General features: G+C 40.5%; 1 protein-coding gene across 5 annotated transcripts in view; it reads left to right on the plus strand.

The window, feature by feature from the left end:
* Positions 1-24,884, plus strand: part of tead1b (TEA domain family member 1b) — a 45,517-nt gene that overhangs the window by 6,501 nt on the left and 14,132 nt on the right. For all 5 annotated transcript variants that reach the window (XM_085760819.1, XM_085760792.1, XM_085760809.1 and 2 more), the window contains 2 exons: positions 7,905-8,157; positions 23,504-23,568. In XM_085760819.1, the coding sequence (XP_085616945.1) occupies positions 8,010-8,157; positions 23,504-23,568 (213 nt within the window). In that variant the 5' untranslated portion in view covers positions 7,905-8,009. The remainder of the gene's footprint in view (positions 1-7,904; positions 8,158-23,503; positions 23,569-24,884) is intronic.

Consider the following 24,884-nt stretch of genomic DNA (forward strand, 5'->3'; position numbering starts at 1 on the left):
ACAAGTTTACTGTTTGTTTGGTCAGTGCACTAATCTAAAAATTGATTTTTTTTCGTGGATGAACTACATGAAGTCAAAAATAGAAAATGTATTGTCACATTTCTGTCACTGTTGTAGGAGCTTTGTACTGTATCCTCATATTTGTGCCCCCTGCTCCCATATGGAGAGTCTGCCTCTTCGTACCACGTTGACCTAGAAGAAAAAACAGAATTTGGTCAAATATGTCATTTTTTCCCCTGTTGCTACATTAAACGAAAGATTTAAAGTTAGTTGTAGGTAGGCTTCTGTTTTTGTGTTTATGCTAGTAGTTCGGTGTTGTATAGTGTTGGTATTTCTTTTGTTTTGGTCAAAAAGTATTGGACTGAAACACACTGGGAATTTTCATACCTTTCCTTAAATATTTACATTGTAAAAAAAAAAATCAAATAGTCTTTTTAGGAAGATTTATGCTGTGACATGGTTTCTCGTTTTCAGCAGCAAGTCTGTAAGGTACATCAACAGATGTCTCAAAAATATTTGAGCGTAAATATATTCTTAATGCAGCCACAGTCATCACCAAAATAAAATTACACATTATACATAATTAGTTAGTAGGGGAGGAAAAAAAAACACATTTGATTTTGTTAATTTCACCTGGCTGCACAGCAACCCTTAGGAGGCTGCTTTATGGCAGATGAGTCCAGTGTGATATGAAGGAGTTGCCAGGGGAAAAAAAGAAAGGAGGAGAAAAGAATAATGAGATGAGACAAGGAAGAGGGAGAAAAAAAAGTATATGGGGTGGATAAATGATGGCCAGAAAAGCAGAAGAAAGGAGATGGAAGTCAGTGTGAATTGGCAGAGCCAAATGCAAATGGTGGCCTTCATGCTCATCACTGTGATTTGTTTTTTCATGCCCATCCGCACGCGTCCTGATTGAGCCAGTGGCCAGCCCTCGGCCTGCTCTGCTCTCATAACTGTCAGGAGATCCTTTATCTGACGGACCTTTATTTACAGCTTTAATTTCCTGAGCTTTATGTGTTCCGCTCGCACTCCTCACCGCTGTGACATGGGCGTATGCTGTCTGGAATGCACTGCAAATTTTTGATAGGCAAATATCCTCTGAGCTTTCATTACATTTCATGTTTGAATGATAAATTGTATTTTTTTTATATATATATATATATTTTGGTATTACTGGCAGGACAGTGATGTATCCTCAGAAGGAGAGATTTTTGTCTCTGATATTACAGTCAATTTTCCCTCTGTTGTTGGGAGTAGAAGACCTTTAGCTATTCCTCTTTTCTCAGCTGCCGACATATCTGATGTTGTCCAGGTCATGTTGTTGCTACCTGTTTCTCAGTCAGAGGCAGGTAGAAAGGGGCTGCTTTGACAGAACCTGTAAATCAATCCCATTCTCTGGCAAACAAAGATTGATCCCACGGTGGCCTGATGGTTGCTGGGTGGTGGGATTCAGGCCTCGGATTTGAGTGGGATGATATCAGACAGATTCATGGCACCTAAGCATGCCGGTTCAAAGAGGCATGAAATAAACACTAGGCCACTGCCAATAAAAGAAGCAGCATAAGTAAGCTTTCTAGCCTCTCCAGCGGACCCACGGAAATTGGTATTGAAAACCTTGTTTACTCATTCATCTGTACTCCAGAGCTGTAGCTGCATTCAGGAAACGTAAAGGAAAATACAAAAATCAATCGTTTTGACCAGAAATTCTTGCATAGTTAAGTGACATGAGACATGAATGTGTTAATTTAATTTTTCCCCTGCTACCAGCCCCATTTTCTTTTCTTAAATGAAATCTAGAGAGGTTAAATATGTGCTTTGAGGATCTTTTTTTCTTTTTAATTAAATGTTGGGGTTCGTGTTCAATGATTCACCTATTTTGTTGATTTTCATTTATTTTAAACAGTAGCTGCATGCCTCAACTTTACCTTGAGTACTAAAGCTTTCTAAATAGACTCAGAAGACTATCCCCATAGGTTTTTAGGTCAATTTCATTTGATTTTTTCTTCTGTTCCAAGGTTTGAGGTCCTTAAATACCTACTGCCAAAGACTTCATTCCATAAACACACTTTTCCTAAAGTAATTAATTTGTTTTAATGACAGAAACTAAAAGGAATTTCAGAAACATCTGTCATTGTAAACGTTCATTCATAGTCGGTTACGCGTTGCTCAAAATGGAATACTTTTGACATTGCCGTTATAATTATGCAAAGGCCAGGTTATGTCTTTATAACATGCTGAAAATGTTGAGTTTTGAAATCACATGGTAATTATAGTTTTACACACTGTGGCCTTAACTACTATGGGCCATTATGGGGTGCACAAAAGTCATTCACAGAATCATTATTGCACCCTCTGAGATAACGGCACAAAAGAACTCCACATGGAAAATTACATTTGAGACCTCTCATCTGCTATTTCATTACCTTGCTCTGTCTGATGGGTGAAATGGGTTCTCTTAATTTAAGGAGCTGGATTCCAGCTTGGTGAGTGGTTTATGTAATCTCACAGTAAGTGTAATTTCCCATAATGCCATGTCACAGCTACTACTCTGCTTAGCTACCACATTCACTTATTGCATTGCGGGGCCATCTTCACCCCGCATCTCACAAATAAGACCATTTCTATGGTGCACACCCTGCAAAGACAGAAGTATGCAATTATCTGTAAGCCACAAGTGTTTCTATGGGTGACATTCATACCTTCTTTTGACAGACAGACATTAGTCCGCAGAGTCTAAGGCACTAAGAGACTGTCTTCAATGACGATGCTGCTAGGTTATTCACATGTTGCACATTGCAAAAGCATCCAATTGATGCCAAGGGATTCTTAGAAACCGATCTATTAGGACAAGATGACTTTATTCTGCATTGTTTCAGCACTGAGGCCGAGTCAACAAACCCCATCTCCAGGTGACAAGATAAGACAGAGATAACAGTGTTAATAGTGGCTGAGGCTTTGTTTACTCATACTGGTATTTAAAGAAGTATGCAGTAGCATCTTTTGTGGACACATGAATAACCTCACCCCACACCCTTTTACTTCTTCGGTGCACAACAACACACATTTCTTTCTTTAGTATTCCACCACATCCCACATTATATGTTGGTAATGGTTTATGTTTTTGTGAGTGTAGCATCAAGGAGCAAGAGTTGAATGAGCAAGAATGGCTCGGATTCTTTTATCAGTCGCCCAAACAATAAGATGTTTTTCTCTGCTGTACAGAATAGATCTACAGTTACAGTGTGTATATTGTGTACTAGTTTTTATTGGTGAGAGATGTATTTAATGACAGTAAGAACAAGTCTTTAGCTTATGATGCTGAGTGATACACTGTGGGTAAAGACATTAACTTCATTAGTTGTCAAATGATATGAAGCAGGAGCAATTGTAGCTTTACATAACCTTTTGTAGAAACCCATACAGTTGCTAATAATTTATATCTTTGTTGACCGTAATGGTGCAATCCTTCAATAAATTATTTATAAATTGCATTAATTGCATTAGTCTGCATCCATGTTTTATTCATGTCCATATAAATCTGCACCTTCTCCAAACATCTGCTATGTGCCGCTTAAGTAGAAGTAAGTGTTTCAGTTCAGAGTGTCACCATCACTTACACTTTGTCAAATTGTTTGAAAAATGCATTCGTGAAAGAATCCAGATAGTGTAGGAGGGTAGGACTGCAAGACTGCAGCAGAAAATTTGTTTCATTCACAAGAAATTTACAGAAAACATTACTCATGACAAAGAAACAGAAAAGTGTTCAGAAAAAAACATTTTGAAGTTGCAGGAAACCTGTGTGAGGACCCTTGAGAAACATTAAGGAACGAGTTGTTGAAAGCTTTGTGTGGCTTTTAGGTATAACTGGTATAACTTACCTTGTGAGTGACACGTGAAATTGTATCCAGGGTTGAATCGCTTCGGTGTTTTTTGAGTGTTGCTTTGCCTTGCATTGATGCACATCAGGGAGAATATGAACGACTATACCTGAACCATGATGACGCAGATTGTTTTTTACAGATTAAGAAATTATGTGGCGGTGCAAAACAAAACGTCCTCAGAGCGGTGAATTCTTCAAAGAGTGGCATGAAAGTTGAAAGTGAGTTCATCTGGTGACGTCTGATTTGTTGTGTTATTTGTATTGGACGGCTTGTTTCAGTTTTCCTTAGATAATGATCCCGGCGACACAGTTGATCTCAAACTGTAGAAAAGCCCCCTGGAGAACCATTGTTTACCAAGTAACATCTGTATTGATGTCCATGTGATGAAGAGTGATTGCAGTAGTGGCATACTCAGTGACCCAGCTACTCCAACAGCCATCGCGTTTCTTTCTTTTTTTGGAAGCAACACTTTTCGGCAGCAATAATTGATGGAGTTCGTACACGTCTTGAGTTATTCTCAGACAGAACAGTGAGACAAGTTGAAGTTTATATAACGTAATTCATTGCACGCTACTGTAACAGTAATAATTTCCTGGTGAGGTGTTGAGCGCTGGCAGAGGAGGGAAATGTTGGTGTGTAAGAATCAATCTGCTTTGATGGACAGATCCACAAAGTCACCAAGGACTACTTAAACATATCACTTCATCAACTTTAACACAGCATGACAATTAAACGGAGCCAATGCTCATAAAAAGAAAATTAGGAATTCATAGTTTTATGAAGGAAGGATTGACAAAAAAAGGTTATAAGGGGGGGAATCATAAAAAAAGCTAAACTTTAGGTTTAATGAACAAAATCGACTTTTGCATTTTTGCCTTTTAAGCTTTTACAAACTTTGTAATCCAGTGTTTGGACCTGATGGGGACAGAAATAACTTATTTTTCCTCAGAAGCTCTTCTTGCAGTGAAAATGAAAGGTGGAATTGATTACCAGCACAGTTCATCATATGGTCGGGATGAGAGGAGCAGAGGATCTAGAAAGAGTCCCAGCCTTTTAGTGGTTGAAATGGGAATTTTTTCCCCTCCCTCATCAGTTTGTGAGTTAGTTCTGCAGTGTCAGCAGTCAGCACACAAAAACGGAATTCAGTAAAAGCTCTCTCTGCTCTCTGGGAGTGTTTTTTTCCCCCAACAGCTTGCTCCCATCCCCCCCTTTCCCCCTCATGAACTGACATGCTGGAAGAAACATATGCTACTATTCCCACTTCCTGACAGCTTGTGCTGCTTGAATAGGATCTTGCTCAGGGAGGAAGCAGTTGTCTGGAAAGAGTGGAGAGATTAAGACAGGAGAGAAAAAAAAACCTCTGTGATTTTCCTGTAAAGGAAGTAAAACGGTATTTGAAACATTGAGTTAAGGGTTAAAGACAGTAGCTGTTTGATAGTTGATAGATATTCGGAGGTTACTTTATATTGAAAGCGAAGTCTTTGTTTGGTTCTGAGGTGAAAAAAATCAAACACACTCGACTCGTCATGTTATTCCGAGTTAGAGCGACTGGAAACAAAACTCAGTCAGGGCAGTGTTACATCATTTCACACCAGGAGGGTGGTAGCGTCACCTCACACCTTACAGTTTGTGCAGTAGACTATATAAGTATAGTTTATACTGTAGGTTGCCTTTGCCATGACGGCAGCACATCAACAGAGCAGCAACAGCTGGAATCCTCCACCTGTGTGTTCACTAGATATGATCAGCCTCAGTGTTGTTGTTGTGTTCACACTCACAGAAACATTCGACATGTCTCACTGCCCAATATACACACTTCACAGGTCTCCCAATGTAGGAGCAGTTACTGTTATTATCGTCCTTGTTGTTATCGTTATTATTTTTGTTACAGGGGAAGGCCATTTACAGAGAGCTCTGTTTTACAAGGGCGCTCTGATTACATTACATATACCACCATTTACATATATTACAGGACGCATAACAAAGACATGTATAAAAACTGTGTAGGCAAAAATGCATATTCAAGAAAGATTGGTATGCCCCATACCATAAAGTAAACCAATCAAAAGAGATTTAAATTGATTAAAAGGGATTAGTTAGTTTGTCTAATTTATTTTAAAAAATGGGGGGAAAAAACCCCAAAACACTTATTGGTAGTTTCATTGAAAACCTTGTTTACTCAGTCATCTGTACTCCAGAGCTGTAGACACATTCAGGAAATGTAAAGGAAAATACAAAAATCAATCATTTTAACCAGAAATGCAAAAAAAATGCAGCTATGAACTAAAAGAAGTCTGGTTTACACAACCTGTCACAGTGTTTCCTCCCCACCTGTTGGTCAGATGAGACCTGTTCTTCATTGGGAATGTGTCTGCTGAAGAAGTTCTGTGAAACATTTACTATATCATGACATGAGCATTAAATGCCTGTCTTGTTTATTTAGGCATGATTGAAGCATGTTATCTTATTTGGCTTGAGCCGTGTTTGCTTTGCTGCAACACTTGATCTGCATTTATAAAAAAAATAAAAAAAGGCGAAACAGTTCAGGGACTGGAAAGTTCTGAGAATGAACTATTATATTCTTTTTTATTCTTTGTAGTAGCATGATGGTAGCACCGTTTTGTAAATAAAGCTCACCTATGCAGTGTGTACCACCATAAAGGAAACCATCTGTGTGTCTGCTGGTTGTGTCTGTTGAACTCCGTGGCTGCTAATCCCACTCTGCAGAATGATTTCCATTCATGAAGGCCACACAGCGTATATTAACTGCAATATTGCTGAATCTCATTTTACCACATGCATGCTTCACTGGTACCCAATAAAATGCCATGATTAGTCTCATCTGTACATTCATGAAGTTGTATTGTGCAAGAGTCATTGCCCATAATATGCAAGAAAGTCCGCTGGTTTATGTTACTGGACATGCTACGCACTCTGCTTCTGATGCAGTCAGTCGCCACATAATGATACAGGCCCCCCAAGTTTATTAGCTGCAGATTCATCGAGCTCGTTGGTCTTGTCAAAAGCTGCTGGTGACATGAGACTTTCTCCAGCAGCTTGGTAAGCCACACAAAAGGGCACTGGTTCTCAGATTGAGCTGTAGTCTGTTAATGGCAGTTTTCTTGTAAAGCCTGCAGATCTCTAGTCCAGTCCACTATAGAACAAAAAATCCTCTAATTTCTCTGAGTTGCTTGAGTGTCTGATGTCTGTATATTATTATCGTGGTGCAATGACTGTGGCTGATTAGTAGCCACAATGCTTTTTTCAAATGTTTTGCAGACGTCTAGTCGAGTTCATAACTTTCAAAAAACAATGACATTACTCAGTTTCAGCATTTGATATATTATCTGTTCTATCGTCCAATAAATATGGGGTTTAATCGTTCTGTTTCTATTAATGTTTTTTTCTAACTTTTTGGAAAAGTGTTGTAAAACCTTGTGGACTCACCAAATCATATTTCTCCACATATAGCCTATTATCGTCGGAAGCAGGTAACACTTTATAATAACACACCATTGAGCATTAGTTAAGCATTAATAAATACTGAATTCTTCATTTATAACGCATGAATACTTGTTAGTATGTAGTTTATAAATACAGTCAGTGCTTATCAATGATGAGTAAAATATTTTTAACTATGTTTATAAACTACATACTAATGAGTATTCATGTGTTATAAATGATGAATTCAGTATTTCATGCTTAACAGTGTGTACTTATTATAAAGTGTTATAGCATATATCCGATCTCTGAACAAGTGTTCATGGTTTTAACCTTTGTCCTCTGCCACTTAATAAGAAGGAAGTGCCACAAGTTCATATGAGAAAATATTTCAAATTGTTTAAACCCATCCATTGTAAATCAAGTCAACAATATTCCTGGTCATGTCCAAGTTTATTGGCTGCTTTCGCTCCATATTGTCTTGTCATCTAACAGTGTGCAGTGTTGTTTGAAAGCAGATGTCCGCTGCTCTGTTGTGGAGAATGACATCTTGGTTGTGTTTTGTTTATTTGGGAATTCCAGGTCTCTCCCTAGTCTGCTCCAGGCTTCAGCTTGGAGAGCCCAACCGCCACGATTGATCCCAGCAGCTGGAGCGGCAGTGAGAGTCCTGCCGAGGATCTGGAGAGGATGAGCGACTCGGCAGACAAGCCTGTAGACAATGATGCCGAGGGGGTGTGGAGCCCTGACATTGAACAGAGCTTCCAGGAGGCCCTGGCTATCTATCCTCCTTGTGGACGCAGGAAGATCATCCTTTCTGATGAGGGAAAGATGTACGGTAAGTCCACATGTGTGTATGTATGAGCTTTAACCAAGGCGGCATTATGTGTTTGCTTGTTTTTTGTTTTGTTTTTTTGCATAATTTCTAATAGATGAGAATAGAAGGAGTTTAAAGGAGTTACTTTAAATGTGACGCTGGTATAAGAAGCTGTGTAGTGTAGCTTAGCATAAAGTCTGAAAGCAGGAGGAATCATTCACCTTACTTTGTTCAAAGGTAACACATCTGTCTACCAGCACCTAAAGTTACACTCATATAAAGTATTTGTTAATACCATTATTTTGGATATGTATGTATGTATGGATTCACCGCTGACTTGTAGTTTCATATTTAACAGACAGACATGACAGTGGCATCAACTCCTCATTTAAAATGACATAAAACAAAGTGATGAAGTATAATTTTCCCAAATGAAAAAGGGGAATCAATACATGCTTGTGCTGAGAAATGCAACATTATACGACTCCCATGCTGAGATCAGTCTGTGATGTGCTCTGTGCCTATATAGCCACTACTCTGGTTCACAGAAGTGCAAGTTTATAAGTAAAGCAGCATGAACTATTAGTCAGTAGCAGATGGTACTGCGGCTGCCACCAGCTGTGCCCTCTCTCCTCCCGCCACTTCCCCCCCATTCCTGGCTGGGTGATGTCATGGAAAGAGGGAATATTTTCTCTCTGTGGTGTTGGACCGTCTCACAGCCTGTCAGTGTCAAGTGAAAGCAGAAAGCCCCTCGGAGCATTCGCTCGCAGCTGTCATGTGACCCCTCCGGCCAAACAAAATGTAAATTCTAGGAGTTTCAGTGAAACCCCTCAGCTGCCACTACACAGATATGGGCTCAGACAACAGGACACTCCCCATTGTCTTTTCCTCCAGTTCCTCTGTCCCCACACAGAGTGAAGCTGGCAGAGAAGCTGCCCCTCTGCTGTGGATTAAAGCATGACAATTCGGTTTTTCTAGAGTTATAAATGAGCAGTGCTAAGTGCAGGCCTCTCTGTTTAGTCAGTGAACACGCTCAGTATGATGAAAATTTTCAGCTTTTTGGCAGACTGTGGCATTAAAAAAGGTCAAATGCCCTTTTTAATTTATTATTTTTGAGAAAATTACAGAGTGAATAGAAAGTCAGCTTTACTGTAAAGACCTTGAGTGAGGTCGGTGCTTCTCGTTTAAATCGTAATGTTTAATTAGATAAACAGATGAGAATTATCGTAAACTGAGCTGAAAGACGACCCTAAGCCACTGAAATCTACCTCATGAAAAAGACAAAGGATACAATTCACAGACGGAATAAAAGATTATTACTCAAGAGAGATTAAAAACCTCAATAACAAACCCAGCGAAAGGTTTGTTTTTGTGGTGTTGAATCCGTCTTAAAATCTGCTGAGGAGACAACTGTGGGGTTGAATAGACGTTCGTCCTGCCAGATGTGCTCTGTATCTGGTTACACGTTGTCTCACCGGTAGCAGAATCCTTTGTCTGTCCGTCTCGTCTTACTGAATCAGAACAGTATGGCGTTAGATAAATAGTAGATAAAAGTGTAGGAACTGAAATTGTACGGCATAGAGAGCTGATGTATAGTTACATGTTTCAAGAATGTGGAAGAAAAAGGAGCTGAATGCCGCGGTGGACTTACAGCTTAACGTATGGGAGTTTGGTTGGTGGGACAATGTAATGGACTGTGAACAGCCTCGTATATTTTCTGGGGACAGTGCTTGTTGTTCAGCTCTCCAACTGTTGCTACAACCCAGTGCCAGTTCCATCATGCCATGAACCGTGACAGTCCCCCAAAGCGAGGAGGTGCCATGGGTCTTTCTTACCAAAAAAAAAAAAAAAAAAACAGAGAGAGAGAGAAAAAAGGCAGCCATGTTTTCAATAGATTGAGCTGTTCATTATTTGAACAGGGTGTTAACCAAACATAAAACTACACCACGGACAATACAGTGGACTTTTGTTTGTGCAGTGTGACTGTACACGTCACAAATTAAATACAGTATAGACACTGACATGTAAATAGTAGTAGGGGACTTTTTTAGAAGCTACAGGACAGTGTCTTTGTGAACATTCGCACTGGATTTGAAATGTTTTATGGCTGTGAATGAATCCCATGTGTGATGGACAATAAGGTCATAGCTGTAGGGAGCAGCCAGTTTGATTACCTCAGTGTTGAAAATTACAATGAACTCAGTGTTGGGAATGTTTTGAGGAATGCTTGGAATGTGACTTGGTTCGTTTCTTTTTTTTTTCTCTCTTCTCTTATTCCTCTGACATATTTACTGTTTTTTGTGAGCAAATCTTACAAAATACTTTCCATTGTTTCCTTTCGACTCTGCCGTCCGCTTCCTCGCTCCTCTTTGTGAAATACGTGAAATATTGTAACACTCAGTCAGTATGCAGTATTAAGATGCAAAATAAATGATATTATTTAAGGAATTTATTAGCTGGACAGATTTACTATTAAGACAGCGCAAATATTCAAAGAAATGCAAACCCTGGCTGCATGCGCTCTATAAAGATAAAGATGCTCTCTTAGCCAGTATGTGTACACTGTATATTCTTTGTATGATCCCTCGGATTGTCATTTGTGCAAGCAGTGCAGGCCTTTGAAATGCCATCAAAAGATAAGTAACCAATGAAGTGGTCCTCCATGCTGCTGCAAGGGATTGATTTGTCTAAAACATCTAGTGATTTGTCTTTTGAGAGGGGAAGGGTTCAGCTTATCATGGTGAGGCTGATATGGCACTGTGATCCGGGTCCATAGGGTTTATAACAGACACAGAGAGACACCACACAAAACCTCTTATGGCATCTGAGATGAAAGTTGGCTACAAGGAGACAGGTATTTTGTAGTTGAGAGACCCTGGGGATGGCATAGTGTTCCATACACAGAGCTCATCACAAGAGGAGCCGCCCTGAGTGCCCTTAAGCCCTTTGTTATCCTGGGGTAGAGTGCAGTTAATTAGCAACAGTCTCTATAGCAACTGTGTTGCGGTTCAAAACAATTTCTAATTTCTGCTTCTTAGCTTATTGTGGTGTTTACCTGAAGTGTTTCGGATGTGCTGAGACCAGTGCTGGCTGGCGCTGTGCCCGTTTCTCTGAGGCTAATTGTAACTGCAATGGAAACACTACATCTGCATCTAGACTGTATCACCCAGCCAGCGTTTGCCACGGCCCCAGAGTTTACTTAGGAGAATATTTTAAAAAGTAAAGGGAAATAGAGGGCACTGGCCCCTAGCCAAAGGCCTAAGATTCTGCACTTGCATAATTCACCTGCTGTGCGGGGCTGCATTCATTTATCCCAGAAATAGAGTTGATAAATGAAACAACACGCTTCACTCAAATTGTATGTTTATTCATTGAGTTATGTATTTGCACTTGCCCCGCAAGCTAAATGACATTGGTGAATTTTTCTCAGTTACCGTTTAAATATAGAAGAACTGGTTCTTATTCCATCTAGTGACAGAAAAATGTAAATACCTACTCTACCTGAAGGCTGCTTGCACCACACCCACATGGTGTTTTTCCTGTTTTTGCAGCGGCCACTTGTATTTGATGGCTATGGTTCTCAGTCTATTGAAACCTAAATGGCGGAGTCATATCCATCTCTCAAGACATTTTCGGGTGCTCTTTGTGCCAGTGTCATTTAATCAGTCTGGTTCTGATAAGCAATAGCAGTAATCATTACCATTAATCAGATCTTTCAAATGATACAGTCAGTAAATGATTGAAAGCCTGTACATACTGTATGTTGCAATATTCCCGTTGCAGACGCGCTGCTGGACGTTATGCCTCCGTCTGCACGTGACTTTTGATGTAAAGCTTTTCCTGTTACCATTGTGCTGTTTGCTCTGCCATCTCGTCAGTGATCCAGCCCAGACCCCTCCTGTGGGAACTAAGTGGCACTTGGTTTGCAGAGATGCCAAGGATGAGTTAGATATAATGAGCAGACCTGGCTTGCCCCCGATGGCCCAGCACTGTGCTCCTCTGGGTCTCGTCTCACCGGGCCGAGCATGCTCTGAGACAGAGCGAGCGGATCTGATCCTCCCTGCTGGGCAGATAATGAGGAATTCTGGGATCAGCTCAGGCTCCCCGAGTCACCTGCATTCACTCAGAATGGAGTGTGAGGAACTTCATTGCAGGAGAGGCATCACACACCTCCAGAATAATCCCTCATTTGTTCCCTCGTCATTGTCAGTGTAAGGCTACCGTGTTTTCACACACATGGTAGTGAAAAAAGTCCAATTATTTTATGTCTTTCTCAAAAGGCGTAACAGTTGAAAGTGTAAATAGCATTGATGCAGGTTACGATGACGGGAAGGAAGAAGCCATTTTGAGCTGAAATTCAAGATTTTAAGGTCGGTTTGTGCCCAAAACTGGTTATTTATTCATCACGGGTCGCTATGGAGATGCCTTTAACTCAACATGCACAAGTTGACCTGTTATTTTTTGTTTTTTTTATACTTATCTCGTGAAGATGTTGGACTGTTCATGCAGCCTCCTGTGATGAGAACATCATACATACAAGGTGTGAAGAGGAAACCACTTTGTCCACCAGCGTTATGAAACATGGATTATGTATCAATATGCTATATTTAAACTATTACATAGCACATGTGTATGTGTTGACGTGATCCTCTCATGTCTGTTTAAACAAACCCCGATGTTCCTCATGGTCCTTCTGCACCTGTTGTTTTTCACCGCAATGCGATGCACTCCTGGGTCTAATACACCCAGTAGACACCAGTCAGACCGAAAGGAGCCAACGAAAACATACAGATGATGATGATGATAATAATAATAAAAGAATTGAGATGAGGCTGATTTCACTCACTCTTTTGCATCGCTCAGTTCCTACAGCTCTTTAGCTTATTGTCCATGTGTGATTTTGTGGCTCTGAGAACGAGCAATTAATGAGACTCAGCCCCAAAATGGGTCTACGTTTAGAGCTCCCCTGTTGCTGAGCAGCAGAATTGATTTTGAAGTGCATATTATTTCATGGCAGTCTGTTCAGGGATAGGGGGGTAGGGGTAGGGGTAGGGTTTGGGGGGTGGGGGGCAGGTTTTTTTAGCTCTAACTCATGTCCATGTTGTGGTGACCAAGCATAACATGTTGTGGCTCGTGCGAGATTCCAGTCTCCTGCCCATGGCCTCATGTTGCCGAGGGTTCATGCCTCACAGGGCTGCCGTGGTGATGGACAGGACTGATGCTGACCAGGCTGTGGAGAGATGTTTCTAAAAAAAAAAGGAGGATTTGTGACTACAGTAGTTGACTTTCGGAGGCGCTGCTGATTCTGTGTTTTGTCTCGCACGTTGTATAAAAATATTCACTGGAACATTTTATTTTTTTTTAAGTTAATCCAGTAGCACCACATGACAATAGTGGATAATGCTTTCACAATCAAATCATTGCTGAACACTGTTAACGTTTCAATTTTTAGAAACTGGGTGCTTGTATTTCCAGAGGCTAGACGGAGCCGCTCTGTGAGTGTGTGTTTGTGTGTATTTTTCAGACTTGTATGTGGAAGTGTTTTCACTGAATGGCTGGATCGCAGGCCGTGGTTCTCTGCCTGCCTGAATCGGGAGCACACGGGGTGTGTCCGTGCTCTGAGGACTGTGCGAGGCCCTCTGCGCCTGGCTTCTGGTTTCATGTTGCATGTTCTCAATTGGCTGCTTTTGTTTGACTAAAACACAGTGAGACTCTGGGCTTCTTAAAGATGCAGTGTCATTTTTCATGCTCTCCTCAAGAAAAGTCATCAGTTTCACGCTGATTACATCATACCCCATTGATGAAACACTTTTATTAGATCATCTCATACTGATGGGACGATTTTGTGTAATCAACATATGAATGGAATCTGAATGCCAGTGTTATTCTCTCACCCAGAGCGTAGGGACTTCACTCCAGTGCTAACACACTGTCATCTCTTTCTGTGCTGTTTGTGCAATAGACAAAGGTCTCTCAACACTGCAGCATCCCTGGAAACAAAGGAAGACTGTCGTCATAGTCATAAAATGATCATACTCAAAACAGTGTTATTGTCTGACCTTAAGCTGAATATGTTATGTATATGACCATTTATTATCCTTGTAATCAGATAGTAAGTGCATGTTTACCATGCCCTGACTGTCTGGGCTTTCTGTTAACTATTTAGGACCTTGTTTCTTTCCGAAGACTTGGATTCAGTTGCAACTTTAAGCCAAGAATCCCTCAACTTTGCACCCGTGATTACAAAAAGAACGTGAGACAGAAGAAGCCCATCATGACCACAAAGTTTGACTTTTCATTTATACACAATGGGCACAGCCAACATGTCTTCCTTTGTGCTCAGATGCTGAATTGATCCTGAGAGATTGAAAATATTGATTTGACTCAGTGTCTTACTTTGTTGTGGAGAAGGGGGGTAAGTGCACCTTCCTGACTGTTAGCGCCATGTTCACACATTGGACTTGCCACACAGCCAGTTCCTCGGGAGACTCATAATTACAGCCGTCCTTTCAGATTAGTCCAGCAGTCTGTCCAACTGTGGCTTCGCTCCCTGGTCATTTATTTCATCTGTTTCCCTCTCCTGAGAGGCACACCTCAACACAATGACCAGGCCAGCCTCTACAATAATGTATGTGATGATAAACACAGTGGCTCCTAATTGATAGAGTGATTCAGACAAGGGCTGGCTGTGCAAATTGGTCCCCTGTGAGTATACTGCACTGAGTTGGGACTAACAGGTTTCAGGTCTGGCCTTGTTTGAGAGAGGCAGTGTGGGGAGAAAAGGAAATAGAATGGGCTGGACCTGCTGAGTGATAAAGAGGCTGTCTTTGCCTCCTCAGCCCCGACTGAATACAAGCACAGTTCAGCAGAGGTTGGCTGCTGTAATCCTCTCAGTGTCTCCAGGAAGGCTCAGGTTAGTGACCTGCTGCTTTGTGATGTCTTGTAAGATTTTGAGAGAACACCTCACCTTTAATCCCCCACTGTTCAACTAACACATTAGCTCAACCGCTCCTGACCCAGCCCCTGCGATAAAGCCTTTTATCCAGCTCAATAAGGTCATTTGAAGTTAAGTATTGATTTCTTTTGGTGTCCAGAGAAAAAATGGATTTTTAAAGAGCTGTTAATTACAGTCGCACACTACATTATATAGAGAACTTAATTTTACCAGGGCTGGATTTTTAAACCCCGAGTGATTCTTAAAATCATCAATTAAAGTCTAAAAAGCTGTAATGTCTCAGAGCAGAGCTTTGTTCAGTTGACTCCATTATATATTTGATATCAATACAGATATATTTGAGATCTATACTGTGCATCTTTGTAAAAAAAGTATACAATTTTAAATCGTTATACCCAGTAGCATATGGAGTGGGAGCTGAAAAATGTACAATGGAAAGATGATAACATTTTGTTGTTGTAAAATGCAATTGAAACAGACTTGTTGAATTTATTGAGATATTTATTAATCATCACATACAAGAAAGGGGTGACAAACAAGTGCCAGTCAGATGAAGGGTGATGAAGAGACTCTAACCTTCAAATGAATACACAACATGTGCTCTTTTAAGCTGATTTTGTGGAAACTTGCTAAATTTGGACGGAGGCTAGCTCCATTAAACACAGTGGATTTGCAGATATTAAGGCTGTCAAGATTTGTGTTTTACCAAAACTGTTTGTGATGTTGATTTGAGATATAAAAGGTTGCAATTAAAAGAGAGCTCTCTACTCACCAGAAAGATGCACTTCTGCTGAGACCCAAAGACATTGGCCTTCTGTGTGAATAATCTCTCATATGACAAAGAATAATAATAATAATAAACCTAAGCAGTGCTGCCATGGTCATTAAAGAGAGACAGGTTTTGAAATCACGTATCATCAAAGTTGCAGAATATATTCACACAAAGCAGAAAACCCACTCGGTGCCTCTGCCTGTCGTCTGAATGAGTAGTGAACAGAGCAGTTTCCTGAGGATGTGGGAGGAACACCCTTGTTCATGTGTGGCCAGAACTGAAAGAGCCTGAGAGGATTTTATGAGACACTGAAGAGACTGTTGTACTGGATGTAAGTCAGATATTACATGGAGTTTAAAGGAAAAGTATAGAAGAGTTTGTAAGTTCGACACACTTGTAGATTATTATATTTGTGTAATTAGGGACTGAAGCAAACACGTGATGCATTAATGCAGAACCAGTTTAATGAGAGGACACATGGGCTTGAACTTTACTGATTTAGCCTGCAGGCATTGGGTTGTGTGTGTGTATGTGTGTGTGTTTTGTGTGCACGTGTGTGTGTGTGTGTGTGTGTGTAGGAGGAGGAGGAGGGGGAGCAGGAGGGATTTCTATTGTGTCTCAGAGAATAGCTTTAGTGTTTGTGATCACTGTGGCGTCACGCATGCAGCGTCTGGCCTTGAAGTCTTTCTTATGGACCCACGCTTCCAGTGTAGGCTAAGTGTCCAACAATACAGGAAGTTAAGGCACTTGTGTCAATCAGCTGGTGGACTGGAGTCAGATGTTACGATCAGCAGATATTGTCTTACTTGGCTTTCACAAGGGATCTTTTTTTTTTTTCTTTTTCTCTGCCTGAGTGAAGAAAGGACTTTGTAAATGTTGGTGCGGCACCTTCCTCGGGAAACACCTGCAGGATCTGGCCCGGCTGCACAGCGGGTTTTTTTTAATTTAGTTCTAATTGTTTAAGCTTACATAACTGACTTGTTGTTTTCTCAGTGAGGCAGCAGCTGCGTGTTATTTGGGCTCATGAAAATTATTCATCACACAGGAACCTCAGCCATACTCTTTGACCTGTCAGCCAGAGTTAATGCAACGCTAAACTGATAGCATGGCGTTTTTCCTTCCAAAAAAAAAAAAAAAAAAGGCCACTGTCAATTTTCTTTCAAGTCGCAAGTCACAGCTTCTCCTCCACTTGGCAAGCGGGTGTTTTCCCATTGATGTTGTAAGTAAAAGGCTTCCTGCCCCTGCCTGCTATTCCCAAAACCTGGGACGAATGCCTTCATATTGTTGGTTTAGTCTATTGTGATGCTAATGTCTGCCTGAGACCCCTGAGTCATCTATCACGGATGACAGGAAAGCTGGGGCCATTGTGTTGGCCTGCTACACACACACACACACACACACACACACACACACAGGAACAACCCCATAATGGGCTGTGGTCTGCATAACTTCAAAGTTGAAGAAACTGAAGAAATTATTTTCGTCGATTTGTTGATTTTTTTTTTCTCGAAATGGCAAACTGATTAATTAATAATTCTCTAAATTATAGCAACAAACACCTATCACAAGTTTCAAAAGCTCAAGGTTACATTTTCAACCATTTTCAAACTGCTTCTTTTGTCGGACCAAAGGTCTACAAATATTTTCCTATTGAATACAAAGCTTAAATGTCATTTGACCCAATCATTTGTATAGATGTAGGCTATAAAGTATTAGTTTAATTTTATTGAAATGAGTTTTGTTTTATTGAAATGAGTTTTGTTGAGGAATTAATGATGTATGGTTGAATTGAACCTAATGACTTCATAATGGTTTCCTCTGCCATTCATCTTCTCTGGCAAAGATGTCGCCAAGATTTCAGAAAACAATGAAAATATACCCGGCACAGTTTCCAAGGTGACATCATTGTTGTATTGTTTAGTCCCAACAACCATCTAAAGCTCAATAATATTCAGTTTTCAGTCACGCCAAGATCAGGAAAATCAAGCATCCAAAGTTTGACGACATTGTTGCTCAGAGTCGGACTTTAATGAAAAGATCATTTCCGGCATGTTGTGTCAAAGCAGTTTATCCATTTAAACATAAATAACTGAATGAGGGGTTAATGATAGATGTGTCCTGTGTGTGTTGGCCAGTGTGACATGTGTGCTCTCAGTTCTGTCAGGCCCTGCACAGAGACAGAGAGACAGAGACAGAGAGAGAACTGGGCGGTCGAAGCCACACACATGTAGGCAATCTGCCGACTGATTCTTGGCCAGGCCCGGCGCTGTCTCATGGCAGAGTGCTGGGCCAGATGTGACTGTGGTTCTGCCTGTGTTAGAAAAAAAAAGTGCTGTTACAGGAAATGGATGCTTTTAAAAAGAGGAAAAGGAGAAAAAATCCCGAGCGGAGCAGTAAAGTATTGTTCTTGCTGCTCGAAAGGAGGCACCCAAGGCAGTTAAATTGTTTAATATGCCATTACTTAAATTATCCTCTGTTTATGTTACACAGGTGCACAAAGGCTTTTGGGAGTGGATTCAATGACAGGCCTTTGTGCCTGCATGCCAGTGGAGATTCAGCACTGCTTCACTCAGTATTACCTCATTCATCAAGGGAATTTAGAAAGATGCAAAAACAATCAATTTTTTTAATATGTAGTATTGATTTAAAATGTGTTTACATAGATGTCTTTTTTTCTATTCTGTATCAGATAGCTTGATGAAGTTTTTAAGAGATGTTAATACACATTAATATTAATCACAATCTATTTTGTCAAGATTTCCAAAAATCCTTTTGCAAAGTGGAAAAGGACCAAATAAATAACTATAAAAGTTAAAGTTTCATTATATAAACATTTTTTACTGTTTAACATGCTAAATCTGGATTGATACACAGATATCATGTAGCATCCCATTTATCCAACTGATACCTGTTTCAATCTGCCACTTTCAACCAGCTTCAATACAAAAACACAAATAACCAACTTTCTTATAACTTTAGCAAACAATCCTGTGTTTTCATGTTTAACCAGACTGCGAATAATAATCTGCTGATATTCAACGCATGTAAACATCTTCAATGCGGCTACAGTACAGTTTGATAACCGAGCGTTTCTCAGCTATCTAAATCATGAACCGTAAAGGTCAGGTTTGGATGTCAGTCCCTCAGAACTGGAGAACAAAGGCTTCTGTCAACATTCACTATTTACACTGATGTTCAACAATCATGCAGGGTGTAATCCATCGTAGGAATGTCGGGATATACCAGTTTATTCACTGGGAGGAGCCTTAAGAAACCAGAATGCACTATAAACCTACAATATATATTGTGCTTAGACTAAATTACATGATTCAGTTCACCTATCACTTATTGGAAAAGCTCTTTCTCTTTATGTTTTACTGTAAGGCTCAGGTTGATGGAGGGAATCGCTGTTAAAAAAAATAATACGGTTGTAGCAAGAAGGCCTGTAGTGGCTCTAATAGCTCTTACACTTGAGCTGACTAATGCACTTGTTGCAGCATTTGAGGGCATAAATGTAGCTTATTTTACAAGTAACCACACTGGATCACACCTTCATCTGCAGGGGATGATTGCACTCGATTTTTTTTCTTTCTCTCTCGTTTTGTTCGAGTTTGTGCTGAAGCAGAAAACAAGTCAAGTGTGAGAACCTCATTTTTAAGTTTTGGGTGTCTACAGTACGTACACTGAATTGTCTAAAACACAGACAGGCAATAAGTCAGCAACTACTTTGCAAATTGATTTAAAGCAGATGTACCAAATATTTGATGAATTGAGAACTTGCAGCTTCTTCTATTGTCTTATAGCGTTGTAATGAGTATTTGGGTTTTTTTAGGCTGCATCTCTGGATTTCGAGTGTTTTTCGGACATAACGAGCAATTTCCGTTTTAAATCTTTTGGGCTCCAAGAAATTGTAGTTGACATTTTTTCACTAATGTCATGATCACTACCCAACACAAAAATACAGTAAACCCACATAACTAACTAACCAGGCCAGCAAAATAATTGGTTCACCCCAAACCTCCCCTATCTGAGCTGTACACCCGGTCAGTAATCAGGAAAGCCACCCTAATCATGCAGCAGGGCCCCTCTCACCACATCCACCAATCCTCCCAGTCACTGCCATGTGTTTACTTTGTACAGCTTTCCAAGTTGAAAAGGGAGAATTAAATACAAGACACATGCAAAAAAAGAAAAAGAAAAACAGTCCATGGCATGCTATGTCTTATTATGTTTGTTGAGGTCATTAAGTGTTGATTTAGAGAGTGGAGATCCTATGGGAGGTTATGGGAACTTATTTTTGGGTGTGGTATCTCAGAGGTTGGTCCACAGTGGACTGTGACAATACACCCCATTGTTATTCACAACAGTGGGAGCCTGTCCCAGGTTCCTTGGAGAAAGGATGCTGAGGGCCAAATTGGATTTCTGACTGAATGAGGAATCAGCTGCTTGGGGACTGTCTAGAGAAAGCTGAGCCACCGTCTCTTTGTGGCCTTGCTGCTGGAGTGCCATTCACATGTCGCAGATCCTCCAGACTCATTGAGATTCAGAGGAGAGTTCACTCCGGCCAGGTGGAGGAGGGCTCCTCCAGCTGCTGAACAGCACCAAATCTGCTCAGGGGTCACACTATAAACATTTAATCCCTTTTCCTGCTGCTTTGAGTGACAGGAACACCCCATAAAGAGTTAATTTTCTTAGCTGTCTCCTGGCCTTCCTTCCTTCCTTCCACCACCACCACAGGACTTTATCGACTATTACCATGAAGAACTTTTCACATGTGCTAATGGTGCTGTAGAATTAAGGAGGAATCCTTAGTGGCAGCCTCCCTTAATGCATGTCTGCCCACTATACATATAATTAACACAAGAAGCATTGTGAAAGGATGAAGCAAACATTAATGCAAAGACGCTGAGAATGAAATGGTTAAAATCATTCCTGTTCTGGTTTTAGTTTGATTTACTACTGTAGTTGTGGAAAGCAGATTTGAATTAACATCTTACACTGAGGAGAAATCAAAGTTAGTGCTGAAAATCTGCATGCTCTACTTTTTATTTACCACAGAGAGGGGGGAAAAAAACATCTGCTACGTTTTATTTATGGAAGATAATTTTCATATTAGTTTGTGGGGGAAAAATGTAGCACCTTATGAATCTCAGGTGTGGAAAAGCAGAGTTATGTCTAAAGCATTTCTAGTCCTGAATGTTTGCAGTCACAATTTTTTCAGCAATTGTTTTGCAGTGCAAACACAGGCAAGAAAAAAAAAGAATGCAGACCAGCCAGGACCCACTGAGCTTTTTTTTTTTTTTTCCAGCCTGGTGAAAAGAATGAATTATTCAACAGTAAGCAAGCTTTCAGCTGGCCATTTGTGTGCTTTGATCTACGAATCAGGAGTTTGCATGAATGCCTGTATTGTCATGTTATGTTTCCACAGTGTGTGAATTATTGAAAATAGTGCAGGCCCCTGCTTCATCTGGTAAAGTTTACACTGCCGGCACACTGGATAGGCTGGTTGGAATTGTAAATCCCCAGATGTTGTTTATTTGTCCTGTGAGGTCGGATGACTGGGTTCAGTCAGTCTGGCCTCGCCTAAATGTTCGGTGTGAAAAGCGCTCCGGGGGCAACCTTCAACAAACTCCAACTTGACGTCAAACCCCACCCTTCCCCTCTGCGCTGCGCTCAGTGGAACAACAAAATGTGTAGGTGGGGCAGGCGGCCAGGTGCTACAGGTATCAAAGCTTCTCATGTTGCTGACAAGTGTACACACTTGTGTTTTCATTTGAAACTCACAGGGCTTGGATGAAAACAAAACGTGACCTTTCACTGTAACAACTCACGCTTTCTGTGATTAAACTCGGCACAAACAACACATGAAATTGCAATAACACTGAAGAATAAATCTTTCTTTCGTTAAGGGCAAAAGCGGCACAAATTCTCTAGATTCATTTTTTTTTGTCTTCTGTGGCAGTAAATTGAATTTTTGAGATTCAGAGGGTTTGCTGAACAAACCAAGACATTTGAAGTCATCAAACGCTGGAATGTTTTCACCGTTTAATAATTGCTGACACGTTACAGACCGAATAATTTATTTACACTGGCAAATATGATGTCAAATTTTTAATTCAAGCACAAGAAATTACTAAATGTCAACGACAACGTACAATTTAATTAAATGAGGATCGCAATTGCAGCAGCACACTTGAGCAATACATTCACATAAGAGCGTTGGTGCCTCAACAGATGAGGCTTGGTGGTGGCTACTTGTTTGCATTATACCAACAACAGATAGAGAGGCATCTACATCTAGCTCCGCTCTCTTGTCTCTGGATGAATCCAAAGTGACTATGTTCTTCCCCTTTATGCCGCTGAGCTTTACTTTTGTGCTCTATCACATTCTGACCATTGACAGAAAATGCCTTTCCCTCTGATTACCGGAGATACGGCTTATTAGCACATGTGCGATACGTCGCGGTCCCATTGTGTCCTAATAAAAGTAAGACCTTTAATTGATAATGAAGTGAATGTAGAAAAAATATTTCATTATATCGAGGGGTTTGGTGCATTTCATTGAGGAGAAGAGCAGATCCATGGCATTGGTTGGCTACAGCTGGACACATAATTAGAGTGCCTCCTTACCTATAATTTGTGTAATAGTTTTGGTTGGCGGCATGTTATTACCATATGAAAGGGCTAAGCAGGGGTCATGTGCATTGCTACAGCAATAAGGGCAGAGCTGAGGGCAGAAGAATGTTTAGAGCCGTTGTTAATTGGAGACCTCTACAAAGCTATGCTTTAATTATAATTTAGTCAGAGCTGCACTGTTTTAAACTCAATATATTCAGTTGCCATTATTTTCTGTAATAGTATGAACAGCTAGGTCTGTTTCCTTTCAAAGCATCAGGCTTTGAAGAGAATGAGATTGAATAAGATTAATTTGAAAGGCTGTGCTGCTGATGCTGCTGCCAGTTTTTTTTTTTTTTCATGCTAATGTCACATGGTGTTTTCACAGGGAAATTGGATTTGGTTTTGTTTAGGAGATGTACATACCTTCTGTTGTGGCAAGGTGGCAGAGCTTATAGTTTAGGGCTTTGTGTATGAATCCATGACTGCATGCTAGAGATGTTGTCAATAAAGCTACACACCAGCCAGGTGGCTTTTTGAATATTTGTTGTTCACAATTTGTTTGCTCAGAACTTCAAAGGTATTTATTGATTTACTGATGTGGGTTTAAGAAAATTACCAAACTATGTCTGACTGTATTCTCATTTCACTGTAGTGCACTGCACAATCTTTTTCTGAAGCTTAAAAGCAGTAATAAACTGTTATTATGAGAAAAATGATTAACCATTCAAGATATAAAGATCTCCAATCCACTTCACTAAGAAGAACACAATTGTTAAAAACCCAACACATTGCACTTAGACCTGAACTAAATACTCAGACATTTTCACACATCCGAGTAATTGGTGCACACACACACCTTTTAAATCCTGATCCTGTGATGTGGTGTGTTTTCTAAATGTTCTCTTCCTCCAAGAAATCCTGAGCTTATCGCTAAATTTTGTTGTTGTTGTTGCTGTCGGAGATACTTTGTCCTTCTTTTCTTTCATTGAACACATTCTGCTCTGTTTTTCTTGTTCACACAGGTCGAAATGAGCTGATAGCGAGATACATCAAGCTTCGGACCGGGAAGACGAGGACTCGTAAACAGGTAAGGCCGGGAGAGAGATGCTTCTCTGTTGCATGAGTGTCAGAGGGCTGTGTGTGTGCTCTGCTGCCATTGTTTCTGCAGGGACTTCTGAGGCTCCCCGGCCACCGCTGGGCTGCATGAACAGATGTCCCTGGATTATGACGTTTATGAAAACATCCATTTAACCCTTACTTAAAAAGAACTGTATAGCTATAGAAGTCTTGTAAAGGAGATATATAGAAGTCTTGTATAGGAGATATATTATAGATTCTTCTTTTAAAAGCTTTGATATACAACATGCCAGTATTCTGCCTAAAACGCAGGCTTTCATTTTTCTGGCTACAACAAATCCACCATCATTGTCATTTGAACAGAGAGGAGCCACTGCGGCTTAGCAGAGCGAGCAGTCCTCCTTGTGACTACATCACAGAGGCTTGTGCACTCGGCCGGGGTAGAGGCCTTTATTAATAGGAAGGTCGAAGCCTTAATAGATTGGTACCATCTCTGATCAAAGACTATCTGCTGCTGTAGTCGGTGTTGAGAGTACATGCTGCCGTCTACGACATGCTGTGTGCTCCGGAGACACACTACTGCAACCACAGGGTTAGGGTTAGACTTAACCTGATGGATTTACTAAGATCTGCTGTGACATGTCAGGCAACTGTCATACAGATAATATGTAAATAGAATAAAAATGCAGGGCTCTTACTGCAGTGTTTTTTGCACTATAAGAGATATTGAAGGACCTGATAATTAGCAGCTCTCCTGGTGCTTCAGTAACAGTATGAAGCCCACTGACTGATCGTCCCTCTAAACAGGAAATTCCCTGTATGACCACTGACTTGAATGACAATGATAAACAAGCCGGTGTCTACAGTGACATTCGATCACTGTGTGTGAATTGATCAGTCTGGGCCAGAAAGGCCGTGTGGTTTCTCTCTTTCTCTCTCTCTCTCTCTCTCTCTGTGACTCTTCTCGTCAACACAGAGCCAGAGAGAGAGAGAGAGAGAGTTGTTTACCTGCAGCTATAGAGAAACACACATCTGTTTCTATTGTTAGTGTAAATGTGTGACGTGTGTTTTTGTGTGTGTGTGTGTACAGTTGCTGTTATTTATATTAAGTCTGCAGCTAACAGTCTCATTAGAGATAATACTGTTACATCAATCAAGGTTAAATCCATCTGCAGTGAGTTATGTACATTTATTTTAATCAGAAACCACCAGTTTCAGCTTCTCATCACATCCTCTTTTCTTTTGGTTTTTTGATTCTTCTTTGATGATGCACTCAAAATGATTGGGTTTAGTTTATGTTTGTTGGACAAAACATTCTGTCTGTTT

This window comes from Trachurus japonicus, chromosome 3 (assembly GCF_045865225.1).
Source record: "Trachurus japonicus isolate A0001 chromosome 3, Traja_1.0".
NCBI classification, from domain to species: Eukaryota; Metazoa; Chordata; class Actinopteri; order Carangiformes; family Carangidae; genus Trachurus; species Trachurus japonicus.